This window comes from Sceloporus undulatus, chromosome 2, assembly GCF_019175285.1.
Source record: "Sceloporus undulatus isolate JIND9_A2432 ecotype Alabama chromosome 2, SceUnd_v1.1, whole genome shotgun sequence".
Classification (NCBI taxonomy): Eukaryota; Metazoa; Chordata; class Lepidosauria; order Squamata; family Phrynosomatidae; genus Sceloporus; species Sceloporus undulatus.
This window is the reverse complement of record NC_056523.1, coordinates 3517373-3539658: the sequence shown is the minus strand read 5'-3', so window position 1 is coordinate 3539658 and position 22286 is coordinate 3517373. Positions and strand designations below refer to the sequence as shown.

General features: G+C 44.4%; 1 protein-coding gene across 1 annotated transcript; it reads left to right on the top strand.

Moving 5' to 3' along the window:
- The first annotated feature begins 108 nt into the window (after positions 1–108).
- On the top strand, positions 109–11679 carry LOC121923080 (zinc finger protein 202-like). The gene is made up of 6 exons (XM_042453190.1): positions 109–1938; positions 3336–3857; positions 5058–5184; positions 9371–9441; positions 11251–11377; positions 11597–11679. Exons 2-6 carry the CDS (start codon positions 3441–3443, stop codon positions 11677–11679), a joined length of 825 nt encoding a protein of 274 aa, XP_042309124.1. The 5' UTR covers positions 109–1938; positions 3336–3440.
- Positions 11680–22286: the final 10607 nt, after the last annotated feature.

Here is a 22286-nt window from a genome sequence, read left to right as displayed (position 1 = left end):
TCTGGAGGGAAAGAGGGAGGCAGCCCCAAAAGAAAGGGCTCAGAAGGACCCAAGGCCTGCTCCCCAGAGAGGATGGAAAGGGGGAAATAAGGGAAGAGAAATGTTTCTATGGGGAGGAGAAGGAACTGTCCCTCCTCTCCTTCCCCCCAAAGAGGCCAGAAAGATGGCAGTGGAAGGGACCCCTTTTTTTCCTGGCCTCAGGGAGGGATGTATCTATTTATTATCTGATTTCTATGCAGTTTCCATCTCCCTGAAACTCTCTATGCAGCATAAGGGACCCCCCCCCCCCAAATGTCCCCCTTCTCCCCCGGGTTTCTCTTCCTCCCAAGGAAATCAGGAGAGGCCCCCTTTGCTTTCCCTCAATGGAAAAGAAGCCCTTGCGATGCCCGGCAGAAAGAGAGAGAGAGAAAGATGGGGAGAAGGATGGGTTCTACTTCTGCCCTGCTGTATTTCTGTTTGTTCTTTAAATGCGCCTGTGAAGACCTTCCAGATGCGGAGGGAGTCTGAGAGAGCAAAAGCCTGTTGGGAAATGATCAATACAGAGTTAGAAAAAAGATTCAATCTAAGAATACAAATGGACCCAACTTTTTCTTTGCTGAACATAATAGACGACGCCGACCTGGAGAGAAAACGTGACAAAATAAGATTTTACATGACTGTTGCAGCTAGAATGGAAAAGGAAAATCCAACCTTAGATGAATGGAAGCTTAAATTATATGACATGATGATCTCTGACAAGCTTACATCTTCATTGAGAGATGGCAGCAATAAGAAGTTTGTAGAGGAGCCGACTCCACTAGACAGATATCTTGGTTGAAATATGATTTGAGAAAATGATCATGATTTATTCACGTAAACTATATCAACAAAAAAGGGGAAAATAAGATAGACTATTTGGTAATTTTCAGCAATCTATAGAGAGCAATTAAGTAAGACGACTGCAAATAATTAACTTAAAACAAGCTGTAAAAGATTTGTATATAAATAAGTATGAATGAGAGGTGAGAAGAAATAAGTAATTACTGTTGAAGATATTAGCTATGATATGATTACAAAAAACAATCAAATTAAGAGGCTTTATACTATGGGAAGTCATAAATGAAGGAAAACGAAGAAAAGATATTCAAAATAAGGGACAGGAAGGCATTTTATGTTGGTTCTAAATGTTGTTTGTTTTTCTGTATTTTTGGTGACTTATTTTTTGGGTGCGTTGAAGATTTTGGGTATATCAAGTATATAAATGTTTACTGTCTGTTCCCCCCCCCCTTATGTATGTTTTTTTGAAACTCAGTAGAAAAGTTTAATAAAAAACCCAGACCCATGGAAGCCCAAGGGCTTTTCCAGCATCTTGGGGGCGTGCGTTGTGCGTATGCCAAGCCACTGAGCAGCTGGCCCCTGGCTGCCATCTTGTACCCACGTTCCTGGGAGCAAAGGCCCCACCAGCTCTATTACCACAGAAGACTCTCTGTGGGATTTGAGGTGACAGACAAACAGCCCCCCTTCTGAAACTGGAAGCACATACGTAGATTTGGAAGAAGAATAAAATCAGGAAGATGGAAAACCATTAATCTATATATTTTATTTGCCAGCCATCAGATGCAGGTGCAGAATATCTATTAAAGGCAGGAAACCTAAGTGAGGAGAAAGGCAAAAGTCTTACCTATCCTCCATCTCTTCCTCCTAAAGGATGTGCCAAGCCTCCAGTTACCAATTGCATGCCGACTCAGGTTCCCTCCCTTTGCAGTCTGGGGCAGGTCAGGGGCAGAAGGAGTCCATCGAAGAGCATCATTTCTCCTTCTTTCGCTCTACAAATCCAGGTGCAGCTGTGACACCAGAGGGGCTAATCCGGATCCTCTCTTCTCTGGGGCAGAGGGAAAGAGCTGCCAGACTACCACCTCCCTGACCTTTGAGGCTGCAAGTAGATCTCAAGAAAACCAAGTAAGAAAACGATGAACTCACTTTCTCTAGGAGAAAATCATCAATGCTGCCAAAGTAATTTCTTAAAAATGAAACAGCTCACCCAGAGGTATCAGGTATCAGTTCCTTTCTCAATTTCAGAGCCATGCAGTGTGTAGTAAAACACATACACATTCACTATGTAGATGGACTGTGGCAATTGTCCCTTGCAGGTTCCTCACCCAGAATGTCACCCTGGGCTTCTGTCACCCACCCACTTTGCCCCTTGGCTTTCAGGTCTCCCTTGGGTTCACTGCCTAATGGGCCAACTATGGACCAACATGTGTGAGTTTTGTGGGTTCAGGGTTCTGTGCTCATAACCAATATTCTCACCGTTCCTGTCAATGAGTGACTTAGGTGGAGGCTAAACAACAAGAAGAACAAAGTTTGTTAAGCAACAGGCTTCTTTATAATTTCAAGTGATAATGCTGGCTCATACTTTCTGTTAATATTACAATTGTATACTTTGGTACCACTTGACCATGGCTCCAGGTCCTCTAGAATCCTGGGGTTTGTAGTTTGAGGAGGCACTAAGAACTTTCTGGAAGAGAATTCTAAATACTTCACAGAACTAAAAATCCCAGGACTCTATATGACACAGAGCCATGGCTGTTAAAAAGTCTATAGCTTTGCCATGTGCCCATATTCTTATTCAGAGGCAAATAAATATTCACAAATTGACAGATTAGCTCAGCAGTGACATACACTCCCCAACCTCTTTGTACAAAACTTGGAAGCATTTTCTGTTTTTCTTTAAACTATCAAAAAACTATTTGCAACTCTCTTCCTTGTTTCAACAAACTCTAGCCTACCAATTATCTTAGGATTCTTCCCTATTTCTGCTGTTTTCCTTGGTGGGACAACAACAACAAAATTGCTGCTCATCAGTGGATTTTTTAATATCAGAATAGTGAGATCACTCACTGAGGAGCATTCTTGCTGTTGCTGTCAACTGCCCTTGAATCAGCCCCAACTCATGGTGACCCTATGGATGAGACATCTCCAACCCCCAGAATATCCCCCTATTTGCCTCGTACTGGGGCCTGATAGAATATATGCCATTCTTGAGGATACTGGCTTTTTCAGGTGCTGCATTACACTGTTGCTTCATATTAGGTTTGTGGTCTTCTAAACTCTCCCATCTGTTTAAGTCACTCTGAATGCTGATCTTGTCCTCGATGGTATTAGCTGTCCCCTCCCCCAGTTCATCTGCAAACTTAGTAAATATGCCCCCTGTTCCATCATTGAGATCATTAATAAACATATGCGCTGTGGGGGGGGGGTGCTAGGGCTGCTGCTCAAAAGAAAAGGGATCGGTAGCCAGAAAAAGTTTGGAGAGCACTGATCTATACTAACACAACAATGTATTGGTTTTGCAGGATGTTTGAGCAGAGCATCTTAGGGACATCTTTACCCTGAGACAGCCAGAGGAGGAATAATTTTGGTCCTAGTTGTGGTTTCATTGGTATAAAAAATTTCAACAGATGGATGAAGCAGTCTCAGCTGATCCTGAAGGAGGAAAAGGTCATGATGGCCTCAGTGCTGAGAGCAGTGGGAGATTCTGGGAGAGGACAGCCCAGAAGTCTCTGGACAAGGACCTTGTCAGCTCAGACACACAGTGCCAACGGTTCAGGCAGTTCTCCTACGAAGAGGGCAAGGGGCCCCGAGAGGTTTGCAGCCGACTCCACCATCTCTGCTGTCAGTGGCTGAAGCCAGAGCAACACACAAAAAATGAGATCCTGGACCTGGTGATCTTGGAGCAGTTCCTGAGCATCTTGCCCCCAGAGATAGAGAACTGGGCCAGGGAATGTGGGGCAGAGACCTGTTCCCAGGCAGTGGCCCTGGCAGAGGGTTTTCTCCTGAGTCAGGCAGAAGCAGAGAAGAAGGCGAAAGAGCAGCAGGTGAGAGCATTTCCTCCTGGGGCCAAGGTGAGCAGGATTTGGCTCTGGGCTGCCTTTTTTGGACCTCTGATGACTTTGGGGGCAAAGGCCCACTGAGGAACGTCTCCTGAAATGCAGTGCCCTGAGATGTGGTTTTGATAAGGAGGAGTGTGGGGACAGTCCACCTTGTGAGGAAGCAGAATCACAGTCACCAAAACCTCTGCTGATTCCGCTTCAAAACCAGGTGGGTGCTCCCTCTCTGTCATGTTTTCAAAGGAAGTGCCAGGTTTACCTGCTGGCACTGCCACACAACTGGACTTTTTCCCATGGTGACTCCAGTGGCAGAATCTGGCCCTGCTGTGTTCAGGAGGCTTCCACCCACTTCAACAAATAGTTCAATCTCACTCTAAGGGCTGAAGCACTTTTGATTTTGTTGACTTTTCCCCCACTCCTTTTATTTTTATTCCAAAGCCAACATGACAAGTAACCAACAGCAGTGCTGTGGCCATAGACTGTACAGTTAGGTATACAGCTGGCAGTCTCTTTATCCATAAATTCCAGCATCTATGGCTTAGAAATATTTAAAAAACATATACATTCCAAAAAGCAAACCTCAATTTTGTCATTTTACATAAGGGACACCATTTTGCTATCCATCGTATTTAATGGGACTTGAGCATCCACAGATTTTTATATCCATGGGATCTTCTGGAACCAAACCCAGCAGATACCAAGGCCATCTGTATCTATAAAATAGCAATAGGTTTTCAATTTTGTTTTGTCTATGTAAGTCTTACAATTCTTTCTTACATACATGCGCCTGCAGACACACACACACACACACACACACACACACACACACACACACTTATACAGTACATAGAAATATAAAAATAAATGAGTCTATGGGAAGATTTCCCTTATAAGTCAAAGTATGGTTGTTCAGAAGTTCTTGCTGTGGGTTTCATGAAATGCTGTGCATTCCACTACATACAATAAATGTCTGCAAGGTATTATTAACATGTGTGTCATACTTTATTCCCCCTTTCTGAGTTCTTACTTTATATGTTAGCTTTTCAAGTAGGGCGTATGAGCGCCTTGCTTTTTGCTGACTTATCTATGGCTGGGTATCCCATATCACACAAGTCGAAACTCCTTCCCCAAAAACCTTTGCCATTTTCTTATCCTTCTCCAAATCCCATGTCTTGAATCCTATTTCAGGTGAAGAATCTCTTGGCAGAAGCCCACTCTGAACTCTCTGTGGCTGAGAAGTCTCCATTGGACCCCAGGCAGAGTTCCCATTGGAGGACCATCCAGCAGGAGTATGATGGAGGGCCCCCTTTGCAAGGTAAGGATGATCACCCTCTGTCCAGAATCCTGCAGGTCTCTTTGTGCATCTGAATGCTCTCATCAGTAAAATCTAAGTTTTGAGTTATGTTACTGGACTATCTACCTAAAATAAATTCAGCTGATATGACAACAACTATCTTACCAAAAATCAACATGTGAAGGCTTTGTTGTTGTTAACTGCCCTTGAGTTGATCTTGACCCCATGGATGAGACATCTCCAAGACTCCCTGGCCTCCACTGCTTTGCTTAGTTCCTGTAGAGTCCATCCACCTCGCATGTGACCTTTCTTCCTTTCTCCTTCCCTTCACCTTTCCCAGCATTATTGTTTTCTCCAGTGGGTTGTGTCTTCTCTCAAAATACATCAGCCTCAATGTAGTCATCTTGGCTCCAAGGGAGGTTTCCAACTTGATCTGTTCTAGGACCCATTTGTTTGTCTTTTTGGCCATCCACGGTATCCTCAGCACTCTTCTCCAGCATCACATCTCAAGCGAGTTGAGTTTCTTCATAACTGGTTTCTGAACTGTCCAGCTCTCACTTCCATACATGGTAATAGGATATACAATGGAATTTATGCATTTCAATTGCATAAGTAATAAACTTTACGGTGTTGCATAGAATTTGGAGTGATCTTGGCTGTCTCTAGCAGCCCTTCTTCTTTCAGTTCATTTTTCTAGTATGATGTTTCTCATAACAACCACCCTGCGAGATAGGTGTGTGTGTGTGTGTATGTGTGTGTGTGTGTGTGTGAGAGAGAGAGAGAGAGAGAGAGAGTGAGTGTAGGTGGTGGAGGTCTCGCCTAATGACTTTGCTAATTATTTCATCTCTAAGATTTCCACTATTCGCTCTGAGATAGTCCCCCCCGATTCTTCTTCTGCTCTTAATCTTCTATCGCTCTCGCCTAACAAATGTTCTGTGTTTCCTCCTGCTTCTTTGGATGAACTCTCTTCACTTCTGAACTCTTCCAAACCTGCAACCTGTTCTCTTGATCCAATTCCTACTCGTCTTCTAATCTCTATAGCTCCCTTTTTTCTCCCCTCACTTCTCCATATCTTCAATCTCTCTCTCTACAGACTCCTTCCCGTCGGACTTCAAACATGCTCTCATTTCCCCAATTCTGAAAAAACCTTCTCTTGACCCCTCTTCTTTGTCTAGCTATCATCCGATTTCTCTTCTTCCCTTTCTTTCTAAAGTTTTGGAACGGGTTGTTTATTCTCGCTGACTTGAGTTTCTTGAAGCCAACTCCATTCTTGATCCCTTTCAGTCTGGTTTCCGCCCAAGGCATTCCACAGAGACAGCTCTTGCTAAGATCTCCAATGACCTTTTACAGGCCAAGGCTAATGGCCTTTACTCTGTTCTCATCCTTCTTGATCTGTCTGCAGCCTTCGACACCGTTGATCACTGTCTCCTAGTTGACATACTTTCTGACCTTGGGTTCTCAGACTGTTCTCGACTGGTTTAGATCTTATTTGTCTGGCAGATCTTTTGCAGTGGTCACAGGTGGTCAGACTTCTTCTCCTGTTCCCTTATCTGTTGGAGTTCCCCAGGGCTCTGTTCTGGGTCCCCTTCTGTATTCTCTCTACACACTGTCCTTAGGTAAACTCATTCGCTCTTTTGGTTTTTCCTACCATCTGTATGCCGATGACACCCAGTTGTATCTTTCCACCCTGATCTTTCTCCAAGGCTTGAACAGCAAGTTTCGTCTTGCCTCACAGCTGTTTCGCAATGGATGCGCCATCGGCATTTGAAGCTCAACATGTCCAAGACGGCGCTTCTTGTCTTTCCTCCTAAGACCACCCTTCAACACTCCTTTTCTGTCTCTGTGGACAACATTTCTATTCAACCAGTCCAGCAAACCTGCAGTCTTGGTTTCATCTTTGATTCTTCTCTGTCGTGTATCCCTCAGATCCAGACCACAGCCAAGGCTTGTAGATTCTTTTTGTACAACATTGCCAAAATCCGACCATATCTCTCCACCTCTACTGCCAAGATCCTGGTCCATGTCCTAGTGATCTCACGACTGGATTACTGTAATATCCTCCTGGCTGGGCTTCCTCTTTCTCACCTCTGTCCTCTAATTTCTGTCCAGCATTCAGCTGCACGCATTATCACATCCACCCACCTCTCTGACCATATCTCTCCTGTGTTGGCATCCCTTCACTAGCTCCCCCTTCCTTTCTGCATTCAGTATAAGCTGCTGCTGTCAACGTTTAAAGCCCTCCATGGGCTGGCCCCTCCTTACTTATCAGACCTTATTTTTCCTCACCTTCCCACTAGGGCCTTCCGTTCTGGTAGTCAAGGTCTGCTGTCCCAGCCTAGGATTTCCTCTGCCCCATCTAGGATTCGCCCCTTCTCACTCGCTGCCCCTCACTCCTGGAACCTTCTTCCCCCACAAGCAAGAGCCATCACTTCTTTAACCAGCTTCAAAAAGGAGTTGAAGACCATCCTGTTCAGAGAAGCGTTCCCAGGCATTGCATAACTGTCACTTGCTATTTTTGTTGTCTGTTTTATTGAATCATTTCCTGTATTGCTATGTATTTTATATGTATTATCCTACTAGAAAGGCCCCTTCCCCTCCACCACTCCCTTTTCCTTTTGTGTCGTGTCTTTTTAGATTGTAAGCCTGAGGGCAGGGAACCATCCAATTAAAAAGATTGTATGTACAGTGCTGTGTAAATTTCCAGCGCTTCATAAATAAAGGTTAATAACAACAATAATAAAAGGTCCTCCAGTAAGTTTCAGTAGGAACTGGAACTGGATTTCCCCAACCCTGCTCCAATAGGAGGCAGCATGGTGTAGCTGTTTGAACATTGGACTATGTCTCTGGAGAGAAGGGTTTGAATTCCTGCTCAGCTATATATTTTACTGAGTTGTATTTCTGCCTCTATGGGTCCTCTGTGGAAACAGTGCAACATTGTTGCCTGATGTGCTTGTAGTACCACTGTGCAGCCCGCTGTCCATTCAGTTGTATATATGGTGCAAAACATTGCCATTCGATCCAAGAGTTGCACAGCTTGAGTGATACTCATTTCCACCTGCGTAGATTGATTTTATGTATTTCGTTCCCTGTGTGTTTCTATTCAGTAATGGCTTTTGCTGCCTGGAACTCAAGTCCCTCATACTTTCCACCCTATCCTTTGTCTGTACAACAACAACCTTGTGAGGTACTTCAGGTTCAGAGAGAGCAAGGGCCCAAGGTTGTCCAGCGTCTTTCAGGCTCATGGGAAGCTAGAACTGCATTTTTCCATACTTCAGTGCATCACTCGAGCCACTTCACCCAAGCTCCTTCTGCATTTTTCAGGTCTGGAAGTGCTCTTTTGTACCAACACTTCCAAGAGAATGCAGGTGTACCTCAGCAAATAAACTAATTGTGTTCCAGGATGTCCCTTCTTTGAAAGAAGATTTGGTATGAGAGCCACAATCACATGGAAGGCTAGGGAGGGATACCTGAACCACACACACAAAAAAGCAAATCAACATTTTTAGCACGCTTTTCCTCAAAAACTAATAATATGCACACATGAAGTGAAACAATGAGGTCAGGAAAGACTTGCATATGTACACAAAAATGTTTGGAACCTTATAGAACCCATCTGAAGGCTTTTTGCAAAATGAATTCAGGAATTACTTTCTTTCCCCAGTTCCAACTTTTCTTGTGATTTCTGTTTTGGTGGCCAAACTTATGTATCTATGTTTTTTTCTTATAACAAAACAGGGATACCTGTCGAGCCAGGCTTCTCTACTCTTCCATTTTCTTTAGCTGTTCCTTCATGCTCAGCGAGGGTCTCCTGAGGCAGCTGATGTTTCCCTTGTGTGTTATGTACAGGAACACAAGACTGCCATAGGATCCGCTAGAGCAGACCCCCACTGTTTCTCAGCTCAAGCGTTAATGCATGGTTTACTCCAGACATATTGCTGCAACCAGATGCTGAAAACTATCTGTTTTCCAGCTCTCTTTCACCATCCTTCCAATGCATATGCTGCTAAAATAGTTTCAGCTGTGCAGAGGACAAAGAGGAAATGGGGCAAGGCGGGTATAATATGACTTTGTAAAAAGGAACTTGCTTATCAGAGGCTTTGTTAACTGACAGGAACCTGTACTTCCTAATGAGTCTTTAAGATTGCTACTTCTAAAAGAAGCAGATGTGACTGGATTTCTCCCCCCCCCACCTTGGTCTCTCCCACAGAGGCTGGAATGATCCCATCAACAAGGACTCAGTCGCCTCTCCCTCTTTGCGGTGAACCACAACCAGATCAGGTAAGGAGAAGTAATCCTAGAACAAGAGAACTGGAGCAGCTTGGGTTCCTCTTTTCCTAGATCTCATCCTTCTCAGCGCTAGTGGAGAACTTTGTTTCAGTTTGGTATAGATTTTTAAAAATTGTAAAAATTTGCACACTTATCTAGGTTTGAATCCCTGTGTCTTCAGCCTTCTTATTCTTGTGTTCTCTGAACTTTTTCTTGAGCCCCAAAGGGGAGCTGATAGATATTCCCATCCTCCTTCCTTGGTCTAGAACAAACCCCTCTCCCTCTGTGATCAGCAGCTAGCATTCAGAGGGAGGCTACTGGAGCTGCCAAGGAACCAGCAGGACCAGGGGAAACATTGGCTTCCACTAAGAAGACGGCCAGTGCCACTCAGGGATGTTTGAGGCAGACTTGGGGAAATTGTTTTTAATGACAGTTTTCAGGTAATATCTTGCTCCAAATGGGTAAACATAAGAATTTTATTGGCCATGTATGAAGACTGCCTGGTTCTCTTTGTAGGTAGACCTACTAGGACCTTGGGCCATGAATGATTTGAACCTCATGGACCTTTGTCAATATTGCTATTTATAGGTTTGGAGTATGTAGTTTTATTATTAATTTATTTATTATTAATCTTTTAAAATTTGTTATAAATATACCCTACACAGACAATTTATATCTTATCTATGTTTGTTTTCAATTTGCCTGAAAACAGTTTACTGCTCGCTCGCTCTCCAGCACCTATAACATATCCTCCAACATTTCACACATGAAAACTGCCAGGTAACAGCAGACTGTGGTCAAGATAGCAAAGTTTATTGCTGAAGAAGTACCCATGCACTTACAGAGGCTGCAGACGCTGGTTTTTCCCAGACTCTATTGGAAAGGGCAAGAGGACTAACTGGCATTGTTCCTGCCAAATTGGAGGGTATGCCATAAAACTCTACAAGTCTCCTCCAAAAACTGAAAAAATAAACAAACCAAAAGTATCAGCTGAAAATGGTCCAACGTGACAGTTGGAAATGACCCAGCATCATCCCTCCTGGCATGCTGAAATGAAGTCCAAGGAAAGGGTGCCATAGCTGCAGGCACACAGCTTTTCTGCGCTTCTTTGGTGCTGCATCATGGAGACACAGGGTCAGAGGAGCGCCGTGATGCCGCTTGCCAGGAGGCATGGCATCACGGTGCCATGGGGGTGGAGTTGGGTATGCATCTTCTGGACACCACTCCCCGACTCCGCGCCCAGACCAGCCTAAATGGTCGGTCTGTTGACCCCCTCAGTCTCCTTTTCCTGTAGCTATAGACTCTGTCTTGGACTGAGGCTCCTGTGTTATCATACCTTGTTCATGATGCTCATGCTGTTGATGATAGAAGATATGATATGATAGCCCTGTTTAAATATTTGAAAGGATGTCACATTGAGGAGGGAGCAAGCTTGTTTTCTGCTGCTCCAGAGAACAGGACCAGGAACAATGGATGCAAGCTACAGGAAAAGAGATTCCACCTCAACATTAGGAGGAACTTCCTGACAGTAAGGGCTGTTCGGCAGTGGAACAAACTCCCCTGGAGTGTAGTGGAGTCTCCTTCCTTGGAGGTCTTTAAGCAGAGGCTAGATGGCCATCTGTTGGGGATGCTTTGATTTGGAGTTCCTGCATGGCAGGGGGTTGGACTGGATGGCCCTTGTGGTCTCTTCCAACTCTATTCAGTCTCACTGTGGCTGCCTTTGATGCTGTGTCACCCTGTGAGTCCGCTTTGTCCTAATTGCCACAGCCAGCAGCCATTTTGATGCCAGTGTGAGCAAGCACCTTTTTCTTCTGTCTTTAGGGCCTAGTGACTTTTGAGGAGGTGGCTGTGTCTTTCTCCCAGGAGGAGTGGGCCCTGTTGGATCCTGACCAGAGAACCCTGCACAGAAAGATCATGGCAGAGATCAGTGGGATCATGGCCTCTCTTGGTAAGGATCTCTCTTTCCCTGGATGCTTTTTGTTTTAAAATTCATTTATAATAATGACATTAACAGCTAAATACTTTGAAGTGAGTCCTGATTCAGCCCATATGAGAAAGCAATGAGTCCTGTATATGTAGGTCATAGAGGAAACCTGTGAAATTGTGGGCTGTCTTGGTAAGAGTCTCTTGTTCTCTTGTTTATGATCATTTCCATTTGAAAATGTAGTGGTGGGATTGCGTGCTTCTGTGAGGCAAGAGTCTGTGAGGCTGATGGAGCACAGTGATAGTAGGGTCAAAGACTTTTGCTGAAGATGCAGACGAAATGTGCCAACAGCTTTGCGGGCAGCACCAATAGTGTGTGTGGCAGGATTACACTTGATGGAGGATCTCTTAGAGACTGAAGAGCAGAGGACAAGTTCGAGTAGTACTATGTCTAATGATGCAACTAGAGTCATGCTTAAAGGACGTTTAGCTGCTGACCTGCACAGAGATGAAACAAAAATCCCAAACTGCAAAGCATCAGTAGAAACAGAGGGAGACCGCATTACAGATGGATTGATCTAATCCAGAAAGCCATGGCCCTGCATTTGTAAGACCCCCCAGGGCAGTTGATGCCTGGAGCTTTTGGAGGTCTTTCATTCATGGAATCACCAGAGGTTGACTTCATGTCAGAGAACAAAATGAACAACAAAACAAAAATTACAGCAGAAACATTGCTTTTCAGTGTGAATAGTGTCTCAGCTATGCCAGTCACAGGAGTCTCCTTAAGGGGGACAGGTATCATTTTGGATGCCCTCTACCCCCCACACTACATCTTTCCCCAGTCACACACCTGTCACAAACCTTACACAATAGTGTTGTGTAAGGAGGTGTCTTGTACTTTGTTGAACAATGAACTTAAAGCAATATAGAAAACATATCCAGATCACAATACATCAAAGTACAGTATTATCCAAAATTCACAAAACAAAGATACAGTACCTTTCTTTTACCGGCTGAATTGCATATTATACATGTTGTGAGCTTTCTAAGCTCCACTGATACAGTGAGACAGATGAATTTTTAATATTAAAATCCCTACTATAGATTTATAGAAATGGCTGTACTATGGATATAGAAATGAGTTTTCTGGAGTCAAGGTTGTGTGTGTGCGAGAGAGAAAATGCTGAACAGGATTTGCAGTAAAATGTTTAGAGAACAAGTTGACCTTTGCAAGCATCAAGGTGACTAGCTTGCTTTGAAAGCCAAAACAATTAGGAACAATATCCTTGGATGGAGGAAATAACACACACAGTGATAGAGTGATAGAATATTACAAATGAGTAAAAAATGTTTTTTAATGTATTCACAATTCTGTGTCCTGATTGAATGAAAGTTTTTGTATGTTTGCACTTTGAACCAGCTGTAATGAACCCCTTCTCTAATATGTTCTTGCATCTCTGACCCTAATATGGCAGGCGCTTGGGTTTTTCTAATCCCACCCCTCTGCCACCAAGTTATGTAAAGACACTTTATGCTCTACCACACAATATAATCTTCTTCTAGGATGGCAGCACCCTGATTAACACTCAGGTTTACAATATTATATAATAGAGTAGCATGGATAAAATATATATATGGCAGACCAGCCTTTGGATAAAACAAAATATGAAATTTATTTAACAAAAGGTTTGAACAGATATTTCTTGAACTAAATGATATTAAACAACTGTTAGTTCAGGCAGGTGTTACTTCTTAATGGTTACTTTATTACCACAGTTAAACTTGCTACAAAGTATTTCTATGACCAGCTAGCTGTTAAGGACACTGACACTGTCCTTCCTGCCTACTTTCCTAAGCTTAAACACCACAGTATTGCCTCTCAGGCTTACTCTAATCCTTCTTTCAATTAGAGTCTCTGACTGGTTCAAAGCCCCTCTCTCTAGACTATAACCAAGTTGCCCTCTGGAACAGACTCTTCCTCTAACTGCCTCCTCAGCTCAACTTTCGCTTCAACCCTCAGGATCCTAAAAACCCAACTCCATCTCTCAGCATTCTCAACCCAGCTGCCAAACGCATTCTTCAAATTCCATGGGCTTAGGGCCTCTGGCTTCTGATTGGCTGGTTTGTAGTCAGCTCGTCACACCAGCCAACAAAATACATTGTTAGGGACTCCATTGTTGAAATTACCTATATGAACAGCCATTTTCTTTGGTTTTGTTGCCTCGGTATTTGGAAACTGGATTTCCACTGAGGACTGACAGCATTAAAGGAATTTGGATTCTCAGCCTTCTGAGTCCTGTTGTTTTCTCCGCTCTGTCAAGCCAGTGGACTTAGTGAGAGAAGTCCGGGCTTTTAAGAATCCTTTTACAACAGGAGTAAAAAAAATTTATGATGATGAATATGATGTTAGCTAGTACCCTGCATTTGGTTAAGATATTGCAGTAGTTGTCTTCAGATCAGATGGCTACTGGGAGATACAGTCCAGCAAATAAAGTTTAAATTCCATTAGCAAGACAAAACGCTACTAGTTTTGAGATCCAGTTTGCCTAAACTCCTTTGTGAGTCGACAAGCCCCTTTGATAGGAAGAGAACACTGAATTTGTCAGGAAGCCTCCCTGTTTTTGCACCAGGAAAACTTTCAGGTGTAACTAAGGTAAAACCTGCCAATGCAGTCCCAATTTAAAAGAAAAAAACTCGTTTTATCTTTGTTCAAAGAGAAACCTCAAATAGCAAAGTCCTAGTCCATTGGTTCTCTGTTTAGGATTCCCTGTGGTAGAGAAAATGCATATTCAGAGGTAACAGTGTTGGCTATACAGCAAAGTACAGTATGATTGAAACTCCATATATCAGCGATGCCTATTTGAGCCAACCAAAATGCACATTATACATGTTGCAAGGTTTTGGAGATCCTCTGGCTTCTTCATCAGGCAAACGTGTTTAAAATGAAACAGGAAAAAGAAGAATTGGCAATATTTGTCATAGTTCAGGGGTAGCCGTGTTGGCCATATAGAAAAGTACAGTATCATCCAAAATCCACAAGACAATGATAATAATAATCAGTGAATAAATGGAATGAAACCAATATGCAAAACTTATTCTACCTCCATCTTTTATTAAGACCTAAGCTGCTGTATATAATTCAATCAATGTGGGATTGAATCAAACAAGTGTATCAAAAGTCTGACCAACTGGCCACATGTGGCCCAGAGCTATTCTTGTGGCCGCCAAGGTCAGTTCACCCCCATCTATATTCCCTCTAGAGGACATAGGGACATTTATGCCATCTTTGGGGTCCCTCTGAGTCCTTTTCAGCCCAGGAAAGGCCTTTTTAAAAAGAGTGAGAGAGAGAAAGACAATAAAAAAGACTTCTGGTTGGTTCCTATTAAAAGTTTGAAAACCTAGAGGGGGACTTAAAATATGAGGTAAATGCCTTCATGCCCCTTATAGAGCATTTTTGGACAAAAAAAGTTGTGTTTCTCTTTTGTTCTGTTTTTTGTGGTGAGATGTGCTGGTGGATTTCTCCTGGAAGGGCTAAGCTGGCTTTGTAGAGTTTGCATGGCCCTTTGCAGATAAAGGTGCTCAGATCCACTCTGACTTGGATGCTGCAGTTGATACAGTGCCAGTGGATGTAACCTTGATGCTGTTTGTCCAGTGTGAATGGATACTGTTCAGTTTGTGTAGCCTGATGATGTAGACAGGATCCTTGGAGAGGTGAGCGCCACCACATGTGTTAGACCCACAGGCTGAGTGGGTGAAGGGGGTAGTCCAAGCCTCCCTACAACAAGGTAGTGTTCCAACATGCTTAAAGGAGGCAGTTGTGAGGCTTTGGTTGAAAAGCCATCCTTGAATCTCACTATAATGGATAATTCTCAGCCAGTGTCCAACCTCCAATTTTTGGGCAAGGTATCAGAACGTGTGGCGGCTTTGCAACTCCAGGGATTTCAGGATGACACAGATGATCTAGATCCATTTCAGTCTGGTTTCAGACCTGGCTATGGAACGGACGGCCTGAATAGAGAGGCCAAATGAAGCTGCTTTGGGTCACATTCAGCATGTGCTGTTTGAATGGTGCATGCGTTTGGCCTCTTAGGACACATGCGTTATTCAAACAACACACCTCCAAAGAGGCAGAAGCTGCTTCATTTGACCTGTCTGTTTCAGCCCAGAGTCAGACTTGGGTGTGTTAGTAGAATGATCTGCGCAGGCTAAGATCTTTTTGTTCAGAAAGGCGTTTAAAAAAGACAGTTTTTAAATAACATCCTGGGAATGTTATATTGTTTAATGTGTATGGTTTTAAATGCTTATATCGTTATAATTATATTCTATTTTAAACAATGATCTATTTTAATGTTGCAATAGTTAAATTCCATTTTAATTGCCAGTTTTGTAGGTTTTTAATTGTACTGTATTTTTAGACTGTAAGTGTCAGGCTCCCAATTGTAGCCCCAATTCTTACAACAAGAGACTGTGCTTTGAAAAAGTAACAGCTTTATTGAAAAAAGAGATACATATAACAGAAGTGACTTTTTTGTCAGGAATGAAAGTGTGTATTAATATATGGTTTATATAACCCCATAAAGCAAACCCACCCCATCAAGCAATAAAGTAAATTAACTGGATAACTCTTTCAATGATGAATCTCCTCCCTGGTGATGTCATGTCCTCCAGTCCGGGATCTTGGCAAACTCTCCAAACAATTAAGTTCTCACACAGCATTATCTCCCCACTGCACCTGTGACCTTGAGGTATAAACCTTAAGCCACAACAAGACTAATTTATATAAAACCTTAACAACATATATATAGTTAAGCACAACTGGAAACCCCATCATCCTGCCACCCAACATAGTATAGCAGCATATTAAAATATAATAAACATATTAACATAACATCATACAGTGCGCCCGCGCCATACGCGCTCAAGCCGCGGGGCGAGCGCGGGGCAGAGGGGGCGGTGCACCTCATTCAATTGAATGGGCGTGCATGCCCGTTGCGCCCGTATTGCTTATACGGGCGCGCATGCCCGTATAAGCAATAGGCACTCTATGTTTCAGTTCCCCCTCCCATCACAGAGACCAGTCTCTAGCCCTTTGAATACAAAGCCTCTGCTGGCTGGGTAACTCCTTCCACATTCCACCCTTCACAAGCCAGCATTTCAACCTTAACAAGCAGGCTCATATTTTTAACAGTCAGTCTGTCTCTTTCTAGTACATTCTATTAACCCATTATAAAATCTAACATTAAACCAACTGCTAACTTAATGTAATCATAATCAAACAAAATCCTAAACTTATAACCCTCATGACAGAATCCCCTGAATGAATAAATGAAGGATTTCTGACAGTAAGCTGCTTTGGGCCCCAATTCTGAGAGAAAAGAGGGATACAAATTATTATTGAAGATCCTTAGGCTCCAGCTGCAATGGCGTCCTTAGGGTTGGTGTCACCTGATGTGGTAACTCATGGGGGGAGGGAACATGACTTATAGGGATGGGACTTTGGGTGTGAGACTTCCGTCATGTGTGGGAGCGCACACGCACAGCCGGAAATACCTTGGAGGCCCCCAAGGAGCAGCCACAGCACCCAGGGTGCCTCCGCACGGGGTCTGGGCAGCGCAAAAAGTCCCTACATAGGGTCTTGGCTGCCCAAAAAGGCCCCACGTGGGGTCCAGGTGGCCTGAAAAGGCTCTGTGTGGGGTCCGGGTGGCCAGAAAAGGCCCCACATGGGGCTGGAGAGCTAGCCTAGTGTCACCCCGCCTTCCTGGGTGTTACTTATTATTAAGAAAAGGATAAATGAATGTATTACAGCATTAAGATGATAATACATAAATTGAATATATGAAGCATCACACATCAGAATTCTTCATCACCTCTGCAATTTACCCCAATTGAGCCCACATATCTAAGTCTCGACTGTATAGCTTTACATAAAAACCGAGCTGTGATAATAGATATTTTTGAACCTTGGCCACTCATGCAGTAAGTGATTCTGACATGGGTATCCCAAAACATGGTTCTTTTGATATAGGAACCAAGATCCTGGTCTCTTTCCTGTTGGTACAGATTATACTTGAAAGAAATATGAGCTAAATCCTCAATTTCTCGGTCTCCACAGATACAGATTCATTGTAAGGAATACCATTGAATCTTCCATCTCTTACCATGGTGTCTAGCTGGTCACATCTAGCTCTGGCAAATGCCTCCCTCGGGTATTTTGGCATTGGTATTTTTAGATAATTTGCTCTTTGAAAAGAGTGTTTAAATCAGCTCAGCCATTTTAAATTACCTACATTGCTAAGGGAGGCCATATCTTTTTGGGCTTCGATATCCAGGATTCTCTGCCGCTCACCTTTTTTGCTTGGTCATTAACTATACTTATTATTAAAAGATCCAAAAATAGTTGTGTAATGACTGGGCCTCTAGTCATTGGAAGACTTCTGCCAGGTAATAAGAGTAAGCTGGGAGGGAGGCACATGCAAATAAGTAATGACATCACAGCTGACGGAAGGCTCACTTGACCAATCAGTGAGCAGGAGCGAGAGATTTCTCCTGGAAGCTTCTAAGAGAAAAGGCCTCTGAAACCAGGTGACAGTTGGAGAGGCAGAGAGAGAGAGAGTCTTCAGCAGTTAGCGATTTCTACAGTGAGAATTCGATGTGGGAATCTCTCTTAGTCTTACTGGTTAGGAAAACTGTAGTGTTGTGCCTACAGCAAGAAGGCATAATCCAGGCAGATAGTCTATGCTAAGCTAAGACCTATAACTATGGCACATTACAGACTTGCCTATAGTACATCCCAGGACGTACTAGGGTTAGGAAGGGGCTTCACTTCCTGACGCCCCTAACCCTAGTACGCATTGGGTCCGTACAAAATGGCGGTGCCTGTCCACATGGGCGCTGCCATCTTGACATAGTGGACGCATAGCGTCCGCACGTCGCATCCCAGATGTGACGCTGCGAGTGCGCAACTAGCACCTCATGGCATCACATCCGGGGCGCAAAAAGAAGCACCATTTGGGGACTTCATTTTGCTCCACGAGGGAGCCGTACGGTTTGGCCGCTGCGGCTCCCTCGCGGAGCAACCGGCAGCGCCAGCAGACCGCTGCTTTTAGGTGATCTGTAATGCGCCTATATTTCAAATCCATCAAGGCCAGCATATTACATCAATATATCAGTTAGGTGAGAATGTGTCAGATTAGAAGGTCTAGGCCTTATTTATTATTTTTCTGGTTGCTTGAATGAATTACACATATTGTACCTGCAAGGCCCTTAGGATCTTGCATGATTCTTATCTTTCTGTTCTGTTTGGTTTAATTACAATAAATACTTCCTTAAAGGTATCTGCTACATCGAAACTCCTTTACACATGTCCTATCTCAGTTGATGCTTGACTAGATTAGCAAAGAAAGAGAACTAGAAGTCCTTAACAAGTCCCAGTGTATGTTAAGGGAAATCCGATACGAATTAACTGGGTGGTGGCAGCATGATTCAAGGATTTCCAGAGCGAATCTTCAACTCCACAAGGAGTAGGTACATAGAATCATAGAATCGTAGAGTTGGAAGAGACCACAAGGGCCATCCAGTCCAACCTGCTGCCATACAGGAAATCCAAATCAAAGCATCCCTGACAGATGGCCATCCAGCCTCTGCTTAAAGACCTCCAAGGAAGGAGACTCTATCACCCTCCGAGGGAGTTTATTCCACTGTCGAACAGCCCTTACTGTCAGGAAGTTCCTCCTAATGTTGAGGTGGAATCTCTTTTCCTGTAGCTTGGATCCATTGTTCCTGGTCCTGTTCTCTGGAACAAGCTTGTTCCCTCCTCAATGTGACACCTCTACAAATATTAAAACAGGGCTATCATATCACCTCTTAATCTTCTTTTCTCCAGACCAGGAGACTCAGGGAGAAGCGAAGGATCTGCTCAGTCTAAGAGCCAAGGCAGGCCTGCTGTTTGGCTGCTTGGGCCCCAGGGGGATCATCACACACCCTTCTGCGGTGCCACCCGGTGTAGTCCACACCCCACACAAACACACACACACACAGTGGCACTGCTGTCACTCTGTAACCCATTCCTGCTGTATAGATGGATCATTATAAATTGGAGAAGAATCAGGTGGAGGGAGGAGGGAAAACAGAAATTATGGGCAGAAAAGGCTTCCAACATCAGTTCCTTATTTTAAAAAAGGCAAATATTTGGACATTCACACAGTCATATACAGCTATCCCTTATTGTAAGAGAAGCCCCTTATTTAACACTTGGAAACTTGTTTCTTATTGGGCTGACAGGTGACCCTTATTAGAAGGTTTGACTCCTGCTTGGTAGCCTCAAAGCTTTACCTTTTATTTAGACTTTTATTTATTTCTGTGTTTTGTGATGTGAGCCCTTCATAAAGACAGAAATGTGTGCATCATGTAATTTATGCGTAGACAGTTCAGAGAAATGCCTGCTAAGTTTACTGAAATCAATAATTTTATTTGGTATTTAGGTAGAGACTTGTCAACCCTGTTTGTCATGAATTTCCTCTGTCCCTATGTCTATTTTGAAACCTTGGCCGCAAAACCAGGCCAGGCAACTGTGTGTTGCCCAAAGAATACCTGTTTTCCACTCTTGTGCATTCAACAGGATCCATCTTTACAGAGCACTAAGCCCACTGGACTTGGATTCAGCCCTGCTCAGAAGAAGCCCCCTCCCTCAGACCTTCGGAAAATCCTCCATTCTCAGTAGCCTTGCTCCATGGCTCTGAGAGCAGATGTCTCTTTGAAGGCCTCAAAGAAGAAGGAAAGGAGCAGTCCAGGAGCCAGGTGCCTGTCCCCCAGTCCTTCTCCTGAGACATATTGAGCAGTTCCCTTGGTCTGTCATAGGATCATAGAATCATAGAATCATAGAGTTGGAAGAGACCACTAGGGCCATCCAGTCCAACCCCCTGCCATGCAGGAAATCCAATCAAAGCATCCCTGACAGATGGCATCCGCCTCTGTTTAAAGACCTCCAGAGAAGGAGACTCTATCACCCTCCGAGAGGGCACCACTGTCAAACATCCCTTACTGTCAGGAATTCCTCCAATGTTGAGGTGGAATCTCTTTTCCTGGAGCTTGCATCCATTGTCCGGGTCCTGTTCTCTGGAGCAGCAGAAAACAAGCTTGCCTCCTCTTCATTGAGACACCTTCAAATATTTAAACAGGCGATCATATCACCTCTTAACCTTCTTTTCTCAGCTAAACATCCCCAGCTCCCTAAGGTCGTTCCTCATAGGGCATGGTTTCCAGACCTTCAACCATTTTTGTCGCCCTCCTTTGGACACGCTCAAGTTCTCAATGTCCTTTCTGAATTGTGGCGCCCAGAACTGGACACAATATTCCAGTGGGGGCTGACCAGAGCAGAATACAGTGGCACTATTATTTCCTTGATCTAGACACTATACTTCTATTGATGCGCCAAAATAGCATGGCCTTTTTAGCTGCTGCATCACACGTGTTCACTCATGTTCAACTGGTGGCTACGTGGACTCCCCTAGATCCCTTTCACACATAGTTTTCATTCAGCCAGGTGTCACCCATCCTGATATCTGTGCATTTTATTTTTCCGCCTAAGTGCAATACCTTACATTTCTCGTGGTTGAATTTCATTTTTGATAAGTAGGCTCCCAATTCTGTAATCCAGGTCATTGATAAAGATGTTGAATAGCACTGGGCCCAGGACAGAGCCCTGTGGGACCCCACTGGTCACTTCCTCCCAGGATGAAAAAGGAGCCATTGTTGAGCACCCTTGGGTTCGGCCGGTCAACCAATTACAGATCCATGTACAGTTCCTTTGGTCTAGCCCACATTTTACAAGCTTGTTTTGCAAGAATGTCATGGGAAACCTTGTCAAAGGCCTTACTGAAATCAAGATAGTACTATATCCACAGCATTCCCTTCATCTACCAAGCGGGTAATTTATCAAAGAAAGAGATGAGTTTGGGTCGTGGGCGATGACTGGGTGGTTTCTCGGGATGGGCGGCGCGGGCGGGAGGTGTGGGGTTGTGAGACGTGGGGGTGGTTGGGTGGTGTTAGGGGGGGGGTGGTGCAGGGTGGGGGGTGGAGGCCTTGGTCGGGTGGGGGAGGATGAGTGGGTAGCGGGAGACCTGGGCGGTGGGGGGTTGTAGTGGATGTATCTGGGGGGGGCGTGGGGAGGGGGGGGGGGGGAGGGGTGGGGTGGGCTGGCGAAGCTGGGGTTCGGGCTATGGGGGGAGGGCAGGCGGGGTGGAAAGTGGGAGGGGGGGGGGGTGCAACTAAACTGGTAGACGATATTTTGTGAGATCCGGCGAGAGGGTAATGATATACCGAGGGTTTCCGCCTGGGTGTTGTTGGGTAGGAGGGTGCAGTCATAGGGGTAAGTGAAGGCCAACATATTGCGCGGCAATTGAGGTCGGCGGGCAGTCTTGCTGGGGATCGCTCCTTTTTCCAAGATTGGGCAAAGATTTGGCCGAAGGGCCGATTGACGTTGTGGTGGTGTGGCCGGAGGGTTCGTGTAAGGGGTTCAGAAGGGAGGCGAAAATAGTGGTCGCGGCGAAACGGTCCGCTGTGTCGATGTGGTGAGGAGTGAGAAGAGGTTCCTGCGGTAGGCGGGTAAGGGCGTCGTGACATAAATCTGTCGTAGAGTCGCGAAGAGCGACATGAGTCTGCTCTGCTTCCCATTATCCTTCGATTGAGCACCCGTTGCGGGTCGAGAAGACAGGCAAAGAAGGGGTTGTTGGTAATGCTGCCGTTGTTCTCTGTCTCCGATGCAGTGTGCCATCGTCTCCACGCAGTGCCCTACGCGTTTCCTTCTTCGTCGTCCCTTTTGGCTGCGACATTCCAAAAAACCCGTTTGTATTGTTCTAACCTCTCTAGCAAGCCTGAGTCATTCGCGCTTTAAGCTTTTCTGACTTACCCTACAATGCCTGCTAGTTTGTTTAATG